The following is a 16,734-nucleotide window of genomic DNA, read 5'->3' as shown; positions in this document are numbered from 1 at the left end:
AGAATTAGGCAAGGGTAGCAGAAAGGAGTCACCATGACAGAACCTGACCACCAAATTAAATGGTCAGTTAGAAGGCAGTGACCCCACATCAAAGTGCGGGAAGTCAATTTAGATAGTTAAAATGGCTATTAACTTTCATTTGTATGCTGCTGAATGGTATCAAACGTACAATTTGGGATTAATCATTTGGCAAGCAGATATCATAGGCCCTCAGATCACTGACGAGTGAGAACTGGCAGTGTTGAGATGGAAGGACAGCCATTTTGCTTCTACCTTGCACAGGGGGATTAAAGTTGAGGTCTGATGGGGCACAGAACTGCACACCAAATACAAGGGCAGCAGTCAAAAACATTTTTTTGTCAACTTAATCTTAATGGATACAATTCTGTTTATATTGGAGCCCAGGTTGTGAGAAATGTATTCCACAAAAATGATCTGAAAACAGCAAAACTTTGCAATGTAGAATTTAATTACTTATCTTTTCTCAATAAAAGTGATTTCACAGCACTCTTGTATAGAACAAGATTAATGCTGTTCTATGAATGCTTTATCTCACCATTCATTTAACATGTGATGACCCATATGCTTTTGGGGGAAAAAAACGCATTTTATGTTAGGGCGTTGGTCCCTTAAAGAACTAGGATTCTCTTGGAAGTGAATTTCTGGTAAAGCACCTGGTTTCCAGTAAATGTTCATTGAGACCAGATAGTTTGGGAGGTAAACAATAGAAAAAGGATAATTATTGGTGTGAGTATGTTTCAAGTAGTTTTTTTTAAATTTAGAAGAATTTCACTGTAAAACAGGGACCATCTCCTTCCAGCATAGATTATTTGAAATTCTGTGCACTGGCTAAGTGAATTTAAAACTCCTGTTAACTGTAGGATTCCTAACAGACAGTTGAACTTCTAGGGACAGCCAAGCTGAGAAGAAAGAGTTTTAAATGCAAGGCCTCAAACTGGGAATGATGTGACCTAAAGTGGCTCCCTTGGGAATCCTACCGACTTCCAAATCCATTGGTGGGACTCAGGTCCCCTGGACTAAATTCCAGCCATTGATCTGGTTAGTTTTATTGCAAGGTTTCAAAGCTGATGGCAACATTCTTCACTCTAAGAACTGACAGTCTAAGAAAGGAGACGGAGTAAGAAAACAAAATATCTGTGAACTGGGAAGGAAGCCAGCTGGATGTTATTGGTCATGGACATTGGATCCCGTACAGAAAAATAATGACCAAACTGATAGCTAGTTTAAGGTATTTGAGCTATGAGGAGTGGTTGAAGAAACTGCGCTTAAATACTATAGATATGAATGGAATATGCTGCTTCTTGCTTTCAAGTGCAGCTTGTGGATTTGTGTTGGAACGTACATACAAAACTGTAAGCAAACTGATCTTGTGAAATGATTAGGAAAGATTTGTATAGAAGAGATCAGTCTTAAAACTTGCTGATTTATTTTTTCTCTCTACTAACCAAACGCATAACAACATGCAAAATACATTACAGCAGTAACCATAACTTCCAATTTAATGCTCTGAAAGTTTACTAATCTAGCATCTTATTGTTTTGCATGTGGTTATTCTTTGTGGCAGCCTTTCCAATGCCAACAATCCTAGAAATTACAAATAGTTTTCATTTTTTCTGAAGTACTGTTAATCATTCTGATTACATACAACCAACAGAATCAAAAGTGGGATTGGCAACAGAAAGTAATCACAATTGTGATGCATAGAAAATACTGATATCTCTGATTAAGGTACTTGTCTCTTCATTGTCCTTAAGGAAAGAAAGTTGCTTTGTATTTAGTCTCAATGGGTCTTGATCTTCTGTGGGTGGTGAGTTTTAGATTATATTAGCAGCAGGTGCTAAGTGGCCACTTCCATACACCAGCTCTTGTTATGAGGTAACAAAGATTAACATTGCTGTGTGCATTTCACTTAAATGTGGATTACATATGCAATATTCAGCTTGTAGTCCAAATACATAAGATGTACAACACAAAAATAGACTACTCAACTGAAACTGCCAAACAAGCATCTTCCCATCCCTCTTCATAGAAACATAGAAAATAGGAGCTGGAGGAGGCCATGCAGCCCTTCGAACCTGCTCTGCCATTCATTATAATCATGGCTGATCCTCCAACTCAGTAGTCTGATCCTGCCTTCCCCCCATATACTTTGATCCCCTTCGCCCCAAGTGCTATATCTGTTTCCTGAAAACATTCAATGTTTTGGCCTCATCTAATCCTATCATCATTAACTTCTAATTCTTTTTTCTGCATGTTTTTATCTAATTTTCCCTTAAATGAATCTATACTATCTGTTTCAACTACTTCTTGTGATAACAAGTTCCACATTTCGAACACTCTCTAAGACGTTTCTCCTGAATTCTCTATTGGATTTATTAATGACTGCTTTATATTTATTGCCCTTAGCTTTGGTCTCCCTCAAAAGTGGAAACATCAAGGAAATGGTATTAGAACGAACAGTATAGTATATAAATAAAAGCCTTGTTTATAGCATGGCTTCTCCCTTGTTCTGAAATAACAATGCAACACATGACCAAATATGTTTACTTGTTTTCATTGGCAAAAAAAATTCTGCCAATGGTTACTTTAAATATTTCACCATATTCACTATCATTCAAAACAATCTAGATGGAGAAATTAATTTGCTGATTTTGCAATGTCTAATACCTATTTCACAGGCGATAGGCTCCTTTGACGTGTATCCACTTTACCTTTTACCTAATATATTTTACACTTTCAAGGAGTACTCAAATCACATCCAATATGTACAAACATTTACAGAAGAGTGCACTATATACTTTCAGGAAATGCAACAAATTCTGGTCACATGTACAATGTTACATAATGGACATTTCAATGCACATAAACTGGTTAAGTAAAATGGATATTAAGTCCATCAAAATCAAAGTCCATTGCTGCAATCTGAACTGGATGTTCTCAGAAACTAAATTACTGATGATCTACATCATCTAGCACTCAATTGTTCTAAACTTTTGTTTATTGCCAGGCGATTTCTTTTTAATCTATTCACCTCATTACGAGTTTTATTTTGAAGAAATATAATGAGTGATCCATTTATTATCAGCCCATTTAAGAAGCATCTAATAGAAACGTATTATTTATTTATGGACAGCACATTATGGATGGAAGTAATGCATGTAAAAGGAATTGCATGGGAATAGTCGCTTCAAAATAGTGAAAAGATACTTTTTAAGCTGAAACATGTATACTGCATGAGTTATTGAACTGTAAGGGAGAATGTATGTTTTACTTGTTCATATAACTGATCAACGTAATGACAATGCTGAAGTGGAAAACATTAAATGCAGTGGATAATCATTCCAGTATTAAATACCTTTAGATGCTTTGCATTTGTCCATGTGCATTGATGATCAGTGTTTTATGAACATTTCATTATATACCAAAGTATAGAAAAATCTTGCAAATCTGCTTTAGAAAACATTTTTTTTAAAGAGGTACTTGGTCCCAAAGTCTGTTTTCAATATAATTTAGTGTCCAATTACTTATCATCTGCACTTGACAGACTAATATAGAAAATCAAGCGTAAAAAAAAAAATTGGAATATATAAATCCAGAGGATTGTTTGAGATCAGTATAAAATCACGGTCACAAACTCCAGAAATACAATGCATTATAATAACACACAGTTAAAATGGGTTTTCCGTCGAGGCATGTTATAGGGACATGTAGAATCATCCCTACATCACTGCATGTTCAAAACTTTCTTCAGTTGATCATTGAAAGGTAATCAAGTCTCAGTCTTGATCCGTGGTGTCTGCATGGTCCTGGAAGTTTTAACACTGTATTTTGAATCCCAGTCATCACTTGAAGTTTGTGTCTTTCCTTCTGTGGTACTGCCTTCAGATTTATTTCTCTTCTGTTTATAACAGAATTTAAAAACAAAGAGAATTTTAACGATTTTACTAAGAAACAATTTTTATACTAAAAAAGTAGAAAGTTCTGCAGGGAAAGAATTGTATATGATTTCAATCTGTAATCTTACGGACCAGCATATCCCTCACTACACCATTACTATCAACCCAGGACAGTGACCCTGGTTCAGCAAGAAGTGTAGAAGACCATGCTAACAGCAGAACCAGGCAAACCTAAACTTCAGGAGCTAACCTGATGAAATGGCAGCCACAAGGCAATGTTCATGCGAAATAGACAGGGTTAAGTGATTCCCCCAACCAATGGATCAAATCAAATCAAAGCTCTCTACTGCCATACATCTGGGTGTGAGTGGTGGTGGAAAATTAACAACTAACAGGGAAGGAGGCTCCATGAACACTTACTTCCTGGGCAGAATTTTACCAGCATGTCTGCCTGAGACTTGTATGATCCCGCCTGAAACCAACGGAGAATGCCATTCTCCAAGCCTTGCTTGGGGCGAGCATGCTGGTAAAATTCCGGCCCCTGAGTACTGCAGTCCAGGATGCATTTGCAAAAGACGAGGCTGAAACTTTTGAAGCCATTTTCAAAGAACTGCCAAGTGGATGATCTATCTCAGCCTCCTCCGGAGATGCCCACTATTACAGATGCCAGTCTTGAGCAAATTCAACACATTCCACATGATATCAAGAAACTGCTGACAGCACTGAATGTAGCAAATTCTGTGGGCCTGGCAATGTGTCAGTTGCAGTGCTGAAGACATATGCTCCAGAACAATCTGTTCCAATACAGTTACAACACTGGCATCTACTCCAGAGTGTAAAATTGCCCAGATATTTTCTGTTTAAGAAAGCAGTACAAACCCAATCCAGACAATTATCATCACCACTCTGAATTTTAAGTGCAGCTTATGTTTTAAACTTAAAATTATACAACACAGAAATACATCATGCCTATTGTGCCTGTGCTGACAGTTTTGAAAGAGCTATCCAATTAGACCCATTCCTCTGCTCTTTTCTCATAGCTCTGTATATAAAGAAAGATTTGCATTTATGTATTAAGTCGATTGGCAGTGTAGACACTGTTGTAAACTAGGGAAACAAAAAAGCCAACTTGCACACAACAAGGTCCCACAAACAGCAAAGTGAAAAAAGTATTCTTGCTTGAGAAATGAATATTCTCTATGAGAACTGCATGTTCTTCTTGAACTAGTTCCATGAGATTAACTTCTAATGCAAAAGACTGCATTCTTCAGTAGTGCAGCATTCCCCCAGTACTGCACTGGAGCGTCAGCATAGATTTTGTGATCATTTCTTGAATCAACAACTTTTAACTTGGAGGAGAAGTGTTACCATTGAACCATTGTTAACATCTAGTATATAGGCTGTTGCACATGGTAAGAAAGGGTGATGCAAGTATTGGTGACTGTATTGGCTGTTGCACCATGCCCATCTGCATTCAGTCTGTGACTTACGCACAAAGAATGGGTTCTTCAGTTCTCCAAGTGTGGACAAACAGTTGATTACAAAGTAAAAGTATTCAGGTGACTGTAACTTTTACAAGATTGCTCAAAATGGTGAAATTCATCCACATAGGGATATGGACATTGTGGGCGAGAGGTTAAGATTGTTTAAGTCCTTCTTTTCAGGTCTATAAGTGCCCTTAGACAGTCAATATGTGTGCACGCTTAAAGTGAACCAGTATATTTGCATTTATATTTGTATTTTCAAAAGTATTTGGTAAGTTGCCATTCAAGAGATTATTATACAAAACTAGGACTCAAGGTTCAGGGATAATAATATTAGCAAGGATCAAGGACTGATTAATGAACAGAAAACAAAGAGTAGGAATAACAAGGGCATATTTGGGTTGGCAGGCTGGGTACCGCAAGGATAAGTACTTGGACCTTGAATATTTACAATGCATATTACTGACTAAGATTAGGGGACTGCCTGTAATGGATCCATGTTTATTGAAGTTTGGTGGGAAAGTTTGGATGAGGAGATGCATATAGGATACTGAAGGATTACAGTCGGTTGGGCAAGTGTACAAGAACTTGGTAGATGCAATATAATGTGGCGAAGTGTGAAGTTATTGATTTGATGGTGAAGTGAAAAGCAGAATATTGTTTGAATGGTGAGAGAATGAAAAATATTTGCATTCAGACAGCAACATGTGTCTTTGTACAGGCCTGGACTATTCTGGAGGGGTCTTGCAGCACTCGGCAGAGTGAGTGTCAAGATTCATGGTGTTCTGCTGCATGTCACCATATGAAGGAATAGCCCTCATAACCATGTACATGGCAACCAGCTGAAGAGCAGAAGCATGAGGAGAAGGAAGAACAAGAAGGAAGAGAAAGGCAGGCAGCAACTTAAACAGATCCTTCCTGGTCAGGCTGCCAGTGAAACATTCATCCAAAAGCAATACCAGTAACTGCAATCTCAATAGACCATTCGCCAGCAATCCCTCAGGACCTTCCCTTGTGCACAGACAATCAAAATACAAAATTAAAAATCCCCACAAAATAATATTCCAAACCAAATTTATAAATTAAACCATAACATATTGCATACAAAATCATTTTCACCTTTGTGCATTCCCACGGTGCCTGTCTTCCATGTACCACTAACTATCCTAGTGCTCTTTACAGTGCTACGTCCCTAGTTGACTTTCAGTGGAGATGACTGCAGATGGCTATGGTGGATGCTCCATAGCAGATCCAGAAGAGCCTTTTTAGCAACTGTATAGGGTACTGGTGAGGCTGCAGCTGGAGTAGTGTGTGCAGTTTTGGTCGCCGCACTTGCGCAAGGATATATTGGCCTTGGAAGGAGTGCAGAGGAGGTTCACTAGGCTGATACTGGAGATGAGGGGGTTGGACTATGAAGAGAGACTAAATAGACTAGGTCTGTACTTGGTTGGAGTTTAGAAGGATGAGGGGGGATCTTATAGAGACGTACAAGATAATGAAAGGGATGGATAGGATAGAGGTACAGAGATTCTTCCCACTTAGAAATGATAGCAGGACTAGAGGGCACAGCCTCAAGATAAGAGGGGGCAGTTTAGATCGGAGTTGAGGAGGAACTTCTTCACTCAAAGGGTGGTGAATCTCTGGAATTCTCTGCCCGTTGAAGTGGTGGAGGCTACCTCGCTAAATATATTTAAGACACGGGTAGGTAGGTTTTTGGCAGACGAGGGAATTAAAGGTTATGGGGAGAAAGCGGGAAAGTGGAAGTGATGCACTTCAGATCAGCCATGATCTTATTGAATGGCAGGGCAGGCTCGAAGGGCTAGATGGCCTACTCCTGCTCCTATTTCTTATATTTTTAGCATAGGTGCCTGCTGATGAGAGTAGCAAGGGTACTGGTGGATTGGAAAAGATAGGAAGATAAATGCCATCTTCCTGAGAGAGGACAACAGGTTTGTTCTCCATGGAGTCGTCACCATATCCCCCGAGCATCACCTGAGCAATCCCTGTAATCTGCTTACAATATGAAACCTTTTCCACCTGGAACATGCCCTGGACCCTCACTTCAACAATAATTGTATCTTTGCAGAAAATTCTGGAGTTTGTACTCCTGACAGGTGGGACTCTCCCAATATTAAATCTAATGGGGAATTTACTCCAATGCTGACAATACTTTCTTCACAATGACATGCTTAAAGACATCTAGCTGCTTTGTTAGTACGGTTTTAAATTGTGACTAAAACTGACTTGATTCAATGTTGAAGATGATCCATGACGGTCCTGAGAATCTGAAGCACGGGTGACAGGCAATGGTGGCACAAGATCAGTCCTGGCACTGAAAACAAATAAATATATGAGCATTATTTCATTTTATATGACCAATAATCAATTAGCTTTGTTATTTTGTCATACACACTTCAGTGTATATGAAATCACACCTATTTACACTGACCACCATATTTCATGAAATGCTTGAACCCAATAATCTAAAACACAATAAAACTGTCCCAGAAATTTGACAGAACACATTTAACATGAGTGATCCTGAAGTCATAATCTAAGCTTAAAGATAATGTGGCAGTGTTAACAGATGGACACTTAACATATTCCTATGTCTGCTATTTTAACAGAATTATTACAAAGAAATATATGTTTGCTATTGATTGATAGGGGACGAGAGATAAACTGAAATCCCCAATTCCATTCACATCCGTCCATAATCAGTGTGTTTTGTTTTTGAAAAGTGTGCTTGTTTCTAAACCGTCATTGGTGTGCAGTCAATTTGAAAGTACCAGCACAGACATTCACAGATTAAACAAAATGGATTATTTATTCACACACTCACCCCAACAGATCTAAATGCTACATCAGTCACACACCACACACTCAAGAAAAATACAATTAAAGAAGATTGTGCACTTGTACAAAACCAAAACATAAATTAACTGTTTGTGTCTCTTTGGAAGTCCAGTGAAAGAGGAAGCATATTTCCACTTTTGAATTGCAGTTCTGCTAAATTCAGGTAGTTGGGGTCATATATACAGATTATTACAGGTTTCCTTCAATGTGAAGAATCATCAGCAGCTCAAAGTTGGGTTGTTGTATCAGCAGGTCCAATTTCTTTACAGTTGAACTCGTAATTTTGAAATAGACTGAGAGACTTTTTAAAGACTTGCAAGCCTCTTTGATTTTTAACAATCAAAGGTGGTACAACCTTTCTTTGCAGCTATTGTCTTGTCAATGTTATTCTGCAGTTTCCCCCTAGGTTTCTTTTTGAGTTTTGGGATGAAAGAACTTTGATATCAAAGAACAGTTTCAGTCACATGGCCAATGGGTATTAATATTAAATTGGAAGCTAAATGGTAGTTTTACAGACAATCTGTGGAAAACTGGTATCGTCAGTTTTCCTTTGTTACATTGCAAATCTGGACACATATGGCGGAATTTTCCCGTCCTGACCACCACAGGAATTGTAACAGTTGGGACAGGACCATGTCAAGGTCAGGTGGGATTTTCTGGTCTTGGGGCGGTTGCGACCAGAAAATCCCACCCGTAGGGTCTAGGAGTCCATTAACCCTAGTTTGGAGTAACCTTCAAACAATAACACTCATGAATTCCAGAAAGGAGTGTTGTCTAGGCATGTTCATTCAAAGGGGTGGGGAATCCCCCGCCCAGTATGATCAATTCAGAATTTTCCAGAATAGCCTGGGTACTAATGGGGCTTTTCCAGTCCTTCTTGCCTGCAGGATCATCTGGTCCCACCAAAGTCAACCCCTATAGTCTTTGACACGAGACAAGGACCCCGCCGGTGGCCAATGATTCGCTGCATCCGCCACAGAGGTGGGGGTCCTGGAAAATTCCAGCCTAAGAAGTTGACTGCTGCATTCTAATATAACTAGCAAAAGATTCAGTATTCTGATTAAAAAGTGCTTACTTTTCCCAGGTAGGCCCATTTTCAGCTGTATTAATAATACTGTGCTGTTACCATTGTTAAATATATCAGGGAATAAGTTTAAAGTACAATGTTTAGAAAAATACATATTTTAAAACACTGGCTGACTGCTAGATTTTGAGTTTGCAAACAGGCAAATTGTGTTTGAGAAGAACCTCAAGAAAAAAAGCAATTTTCAAAACAGGCACAATTGACCCTACAATTTGAACGGGTCGATGATTGTGTCCAAAGTGTAAACTCTACGCTAGGTTCCTCAGGCCTCAGAAAGCCTTGCTGTAACTGGTGGTTTTACTGCAGTTGTTGAGAAAACATTTCACAAAAATGCTGACTTTGGTGTAAGCGATATTATGTGAAGGCTAGCATCTTAAAAGATCAGCCTTGCAGAGGCTTTCTGTAATAGGGTGCAATTTCATAATGACCACAAGTTTGGTTTTCAAGTGATTCGTAGCATAGGCATTCAGTAAAACCAGAGGATGTAACTGTGTAACCATTGATAGCAGATAATGAAATCAAAGTACTGCTTTTACTCATTGTACAGATAATGACATAATTATTGTCTGTTTCAATATCTATTCTATCATCTATTCCCATGGAACTACGATAAGAAAATTGCACTACCTATCTTAATAAATAATTCATAAAATTAAACATTAAATAATTTTGAAAAATTACTGCCGTAAAGCTGTTAAAAATGTTGGAAGGGATTGAAAGATTATAATAACCCCTGCTGAGTGTTTAGTATACATACAGAGAATTGCCAATTATTATTAATGCTGACTTTATGCTCAGAATCTATTTTCATTTGAATAATAAGCTACTAAGAAAGCATTGTTTCACAGTATCATTGCTGTATTTTTAAAACTGGTTCATTAAACTCAGGCATAGCTAATGTATTTTCCTGCTGGCTAGTTTTGGTCAACCGAGTTTTAAACAGACATAATTTGACAATCAAGTTACATTTTAAAAATAAAAGGACAAAAACATATGTCAGGTTTTGCTGGGAAATACGTGCTGGAATCTGGTCAGACAAAGAAACAAAATTGAGCCTCTGTTCCCCAATGGGACTTCCACAGTATGAGGGGAATAATGCATCTGTTCGCATGTAAATAGCCATTTTATAACTATGCAAATAAGAAAAACACATTCAACAAGCTTATTTTCTATTATTTGAACTGTAGAGACATTGGGGCAAGTAACAACAGTACCTCCCTGCAGAAAAATGGGTTTCAATGTGGAAAGGCTGGTTTTTCATAAGCAGTAATGCGTTAGATTGCAGGACAGAAACTGACATATTTAAAATTTTGAATTCAGCAACATGCTTTTTTCAAATTGTTCATGACTCACATAACAGAACCCACCCTCAGCACTGGTTTCCAAAATACTTATATGACATCGATCCTGGGATTTGAGCTGGAGTCAAGAATACAGACAAGGGGTAAGCAGAGCTCGAGCCCAACATAAAATTTGTTTCCATTATATGCCACAGAAATTTCTAGGCAAAAGTATTTTTCTCTCCTGCACCTCCTCTCCTGAATTAAATGGTGGGTTTTTACAGCCTTGCTCGTCCTGAAACTGTAAAATCTCGCCCGAGGTCAACAGACCTTTCCACGGTCTGCCCCTCACCCACTTCGATTCTCTTGGTGGGCAGGCCGGTAAAATTCCCGCCAGTGACTCAGGTTCAGGTTCAGTTCCAGAAGAAGCAACATTCCCTGATTCTTCACTCAAAAAAATATATTCTTTCCACAGGACTGCAAGTGGTCTTGCCACAAGTGGGAGCCATCACAGTGCTCCTTTAAGAACTACCCTGGAAAATTTGGACTGTTAATGATTACTTCAACTTGGAGTAAAAATGTTTTGTAGGAAAAATTACAACTTGAACATCAAATATTTTATAGTAGGGAAATAGATCGACTAACGTGTGCAGACTACACAATGGGTCTTTGTACAGCAACAGTGTGTGAAAAATCTTGGGTGGGATTCTCCCAAAAAAATTCTAAGTGTTGAATTTGTAAAAAAGTTGGAGTAAGTCCTGCTGTATTTTTCAGTAGGAGTTTAAAAAAGAATCTCCCATAGTGCGCTCCCACACACACAGAGTGCACTAGTATAAATCACATTAAAATGCTGTGTGCAGGGCCTATTCCTGCTGGACAGTCCGCAGCATAGCGCTGAGTGGGCCACTGCCCACACACCAATCTGTAAGTGCTGAGATCGGTACTTGCACAGTGGCCCCTGAATGTCAGCCTCCCAGTTGCTGGCCAGCCCCACGACCCCTTACCGTGCAATCCCGCCCATGATCCCCATGACCAGGCCAGCCTCGAGCCCAACCCCCACCCTGCCTCTATCTCGTCCCCCCACTCCACCCCAAACCTCCACCAGCAGCCTCACCCCTCAATGGCAGTCCCAAACCACTCCCCCCCACCGATCTGAATGGCCACTCCCAATCATTGGCCTCCTTCCCTCCCCCCTCCCCCCAGAGGTCCCACCCCATCAGGCCTCACTCCCATCAGGCTCTGCCCACTTTAACGGCCCTATGTACGGTGGGCAGTACCTAGGTACCCCCTGGGCTTTGACACATTGCCCCTTGGGCAGTGCCAGGGGGCTTAGTCTGACACTATGGTACCAATGCCAAGGGGCACCCCCAGACATCCAACCCATTGGGGGGCCTCAATTGCCCTCACTTCACTCCAGTGGGGTGGGGCTGCCAGCCCCCTGCAAATAGGGAGCTATAGTACACCCTGCTGGAGTGAACTACTCCTGGCGGGGAGAACGACTTCAGTCCTGGGCCAATGGTATTCAAAATATATATAAATCAGGCTCTGCATAGATTAGGCAGCTCCACGCCAATTTCCAGAAATCCGGCGCTGGGAGACTGAGGCCTGACACCCAGCACTTATCAGCCACTGTTCGAATCTCCTGGCTGTGCAGAGGGATGGGAGAATCACCCCCGCACACCCCCCCCCCCCCCCCCCCCCACTCCCACCCAACCCTCAGTGATCCCTTTGGATAGAATTCTGTCTCGTAGCCATACATAATGCTCCCATGTGACATCTGTGCATGGTTCAATTCCTAAAACATTATAAATCTCCTAATCTTGAAAGCTCTGAAGTGAGATTGTTTTTGAAATCATTTTTAAATAGCTCTAAACAAAATGAATCATTTGTAGCAACTGGATCCTTCCCTCAAATCATTAAGATATTTTTATTTGCCAATTGTTGCATTTGTGGATTGCTGAAATACGTACTTAACTTCTGAAAGAACAGATCGTTCACCATCGGAACATTGTGAGCGCCGGTATTGTCGAAAGCTTCGAGGTGAATGTGAATGCCTGATGCGGATGGGGTTACCTTGAGTCCTGGTGACAGAAAATTTTAAAATCATTGAGACACAGAAAAATCCACACCAAATGTTAAAGTGTACTATACTGGGAAAAACTGTGACTTACTTTTACATTACATTTCAAGCAATTGATCATCATAGGCACAGTGGTGAGCACTGCTGCCTCATAGCACTAGAGACCTGGGTTCGATTCCCGGCTTGGGTTACTGTCTGTACGGAGTCTGCACGTTCACCCCATGTCTGCATGAGTTTCCTCCAGTTTCCTCCCACAGTCTGAAAGACCTGCTAGTTGGGTGCATTGGCCATGCTAAATTCTCCCTCAGTGTACACGAACAAGCACTGGAGTGTGGTGACTAGGGGATTTTCACAGTCACTTATTGCAGTTTTAATGTAAGCTCACTCATGATACTAGCAAAATAAACCTTCATTAAACAAGGTTGACACAACTACTTTCTCACCCTAACATTCTATTTTTTCTGGCACATACAGGATATAGGCCCATGGAGGCAGCTTTCAACTAGGCGGCTACAAGAGTAAGCCTGCTTAGTGTTAGCCACTCATTTACAAACAATGTGATTTCCCGTTGGCATGATGCAGGATTAGAAGGCGTGTGGCGATTCAGGTGAATAGCTGTTTTAATGAGCATTCATGATATGCAAATGAATGTAAATGGTGTTTCCATCACCAGGCAGTGTATAAACTGAGTCGCCATTGGGAGAATTGCAAACGGTTTTGGTGCTGACAGATTTCTGAGTTTTTGCCTTCCACCAGATTCTCGGAAGCTGCTGCAGGCAGGATAGAAAAATTTCACCCCTAGAAAGAACTCTCAGAAATTAATTAAAAAGTCACTCATTTTATAAGGAAAGTCAGGACCAGAAAAAGGTCATGTCATTTACTGTAGATCATTGTACCCCAGCTCTTCCATCAGAGCATCTTCATTAATCATAAATAACCCTCAATGTTTCTGACTCGAATATCTTGTTTGGCAGGGTATATATTGGAAACACAGCATTATCCGACAGCAAGTTCAGAAGCCACATTGTTTGACAAGTACTACACTTCCATTATAAAGAAAGTTGGGAATAAACTTGTGTTAATTTAATTATTTATACATCCTTGTACATTCAATACTATTTATTTTCAATAATTGTAAAGTTATTGTATTTTTGTATCTTTGTAGAAACTAGGATACTACATTTTCCAGCATTGTTCTCAATATTTCCTTTTGGTATTTTATTCAATACTCATTGCAGATTGCATTTTAAAGGAATTGACTTTGGAAAGGTTCTGATGCCAATAATTAGACAATGCCTTGCAGTGAAACACAGTATTAATTCTTTCAATCAAGTGCAACATTATAGGCCTATTTTATCTAGGAATTCATCTCTAATGCCTGTTAGGGTAGTTTAGATTAAAATATTGAACTTGCTGTCCATTTGTTGATACAATATATGACACACTACAAGTCAAAATAAATAGCAAGGTTGTATAAATTGAACAAACTTACTCTACTTTGGTGTATGGTATCTCTTTCAGCTCTTCTTCTGTTAAACCAATTGGATCCACCAGTTCTCGTCTGAAAAACACAGCATTCAGGAGAAAACATAAGCTATTCCAAATGGCAGGAATTTATTTCAACAAGAGAGTTAGAGCCTTAACAAGAAACTCCTTTTTTCTGCATCTCAACCATACCTTTTCCACTATATCTCTCAATAGTCTTTTCTGAAGATTGCAGGTGTTGCTACCTTTTCCGTGTTACCTCTGAAATTGATCACTATTTGAATAAAGCATAGGAGGACCTACAAATAGTCCATGCGGGTACAAATACCCGCTTCCTTCCAGTGGACATGTCACTGGTCATATTTCAATGGGAAGCATAAAAACCCCATTGAAAGGTCCCCAAAACTGACAGGGAGCGGGGAGGGGATACGCAAAAGTGGCAGCTCCGCAGAAACAGACATGCAGCAAGAAACTAAGACCTGGATTTTTGTGAAGTCATGGAGACTTAGTGCCTTATCCAAAATGGCACCGCGTCACCAGGTCCAACAGATCCTATTTTCACCAGTAGGGAAAATGGGGCAGGATCTGTTTTACACACAGTGAAACCTGAACCTAGAGGCCCATTTGAACTCAGTGCTGAGTTCAAACACACCCCATTTTTGCTGGAGCAAAAATTGGAGCAAGGACCATTTCCTGGCAGTGTGCAATATGTAATGTTTAAGAGTAGGCACGAATTCTCATAAAAAGCAGATAAAATCTGTGGAACTGCCAAGCTATCAAGTTATTTAAATCAGTTGGCGTTTAAATTTTGAGGGAAAAAGTTGTTTTTTGCAGTTTTCAATAGCTGTTTACTGATGTAACCCTATGGCCTATCATTATGGTGTTATCACTGCCTGAGTTAAGGGGTGAGTAGAGGGACATACATGAGAAACCTTTGGGAGTGGGTAGAAAGGAATACATTGGCATAGTATGAGGGACTATTGGGGTGGCTGGAAGAGCGTGGGTTAGCAATGAGTTGGCATGAATGTGACATGGGGAGTAAGTGGGGAGGTGGCGGTTGAAGGCATAATATTAAATAAACAACTGTATACCGAGGGGCCCTTTTAGCCAGCTCGGCACGAGGCAGCAGCCATGACTGACTCAGAACTCTTGCTGGAAGGAGAGGTGGGATGTGGGGTGGTGGGTGAAGTAGTTGTGCTCAACTCAAACATGCACCTTACCCCTGCACACTGACCCTCACCCCCCAAAAGAAGAAAAATCCCGTTAAGCAGGAGCTGTTCTTCCCAATGCAGATGTGAGGGGCTGGGAAATTTCCTGACTCTCTGCACTTACCTTGGGAACAAAGGCTAGGCTCAAGTGTACCATTCCTGGTTTCCTCACTGCACAAACTTTCCAAAAAATAAAAGGTTTGTAAACTTCAGGAATCCCTTTCAATAACTTTAGGACTGAATTCCTGACAAATTATTATCCTGTCCTGTCCACCTCAGCTGGAAAAGACAGTTAGTGGCAAGAAACTCGATGTCCTAGAAAAATCCGTGGCTGATATTGAACTTTATCCCTCCATTCCAGGTTCATCTTTCCTGTCATACTGAATCAGTGCCTCCTCAGTATACACCAGCAAAGTCTTCCTCAGTGTGCTGTAAGAATTTGTACGAACAGGAAATGCTACGGAAGATAAGGAGCTGGAACTTCCTGGTCAGGTAACAATGTAAAATTGCACTTATTTGGAAGGGAGCTGGAGGGAAGTCAGGGCTGAACCCAGATCCACAAATACTCTGCCCTTTTCTATATAGCTTCCAATCAAGTTGCATTTTACGCTAGTGGATAAAAATCTAACCTGTCCAATCTTGGTACTAGCCCAGTGTACCTTCTCTGAACTGCATCTAACTGCTTCTGATGCATTTACACCTTTCTGTAAATAAGGAGACCAATACTGTGAACAATACTCCAGATGTGGCCTCACCAATGCCCTACATAACTGAAGCATAACGTCCCTACTTTTTTAATCAATTCCCCTCATAATAAATGATAATATTTTGTTAGCTTTTCTAATTATTTATTGTACCTATATAACCAGCCTTTTGTGATTCATGCATTAGGACACCCAGATCCCTCTGTACTTCAAGGTTCTATAATCTCTCACCACTGACATAATAAGCTTATTTTTTATTCTTCCTGCCAAAATGGGAATTATCACATTTGCCCACATTATAGTCCATTTGCCACATTTTATTCCACTTAATGTAACCTTTGTATGTCCCTTTGTAGCTACCTTACCTCCTCTTTACAATTTAATTTCCTATCATTTTGTTGTCAGCAAAGTTAAAAACCATACCTTTAATCCCTTCATCCAAATCAGTTAGATAAATTGCAAAAAGTTGAGCCTCAGCCCCGATCCCTGTGGCAAACCACTTGTCACATCCTGCCAACCAGGAAATGAAACATTTATGCCAACTCTGTTTCTTGTTAGCCAGCCAACCTTCTGTCTACACCAATCTGTTACCCCCTAGACTATGAGCTTTCATTTTCCCCAAAAAGCTTTGATATG

The 16,734-nt window shown here is 40.0% G+C and overlaps 1 protein-coding gene across 4 annotated transcripts in view; it reads right to left on the bottom strand.

Moving 5' to 3' along the window:
- Positions 1-1,424: 1,424 nt before the first annotated feature.
- Positions 1,425-16,734, bottom strand: part of epb41l4a (erythrocyte membrane protein band 4.1 like 4A) — a 189,400-nt gene continuing 174,090 nt past the window's right edge. For all 4 annotated transcript variants that reach the window (XM_080189021.1, XM_080189022.1, XM_080189023.1 and 1 more), the window contains exons 21-24: positions 14,194-14,262; positions 12,592-12,702; positions 7,646-7,733; positions 1,425-3,919 (exon numbers count right to left, since the gene is read on the bottom strand). In XM_080189021.1, coding sequence (XP_080045147.1) covers positions 3,791-3,919; positions 7,646-7,733; positions 12,592-12,702; positions 14,194-14,262 — 397 coding nt within the window. In that variant the 3' untranslated portion in view covers positions 1,425-3,790. The remainder of the gene's footprint in view (positions 3,920-7,645; positions 7,734-12,591; positions 12,703-14,193; positions 14,263-16,734) is intronic.

This window comes from Carcharhinus amblyrhynchos, chromosome 5, assembly GCF_965287045.1.
Source record: "Carcharhinus amblyrhynchos chromosome 5, sCarAmb.v2.hapA, whole genome shotgun sequence".
Classification (NCBI taxonomy): domain Eukaryota; kingdom Metazoa; phylum Chordata; class Chondrichthyes; order Carcharhiniformes; family Carcharhinidae; genus Carcharhinus; species Carcharhinus amblyrhynchos.
The sequence above is the reverse complement of the archived record's forward strand: the minus strand, read 5'-3'. Positions and strand labels throughout refer to the sequence as shown.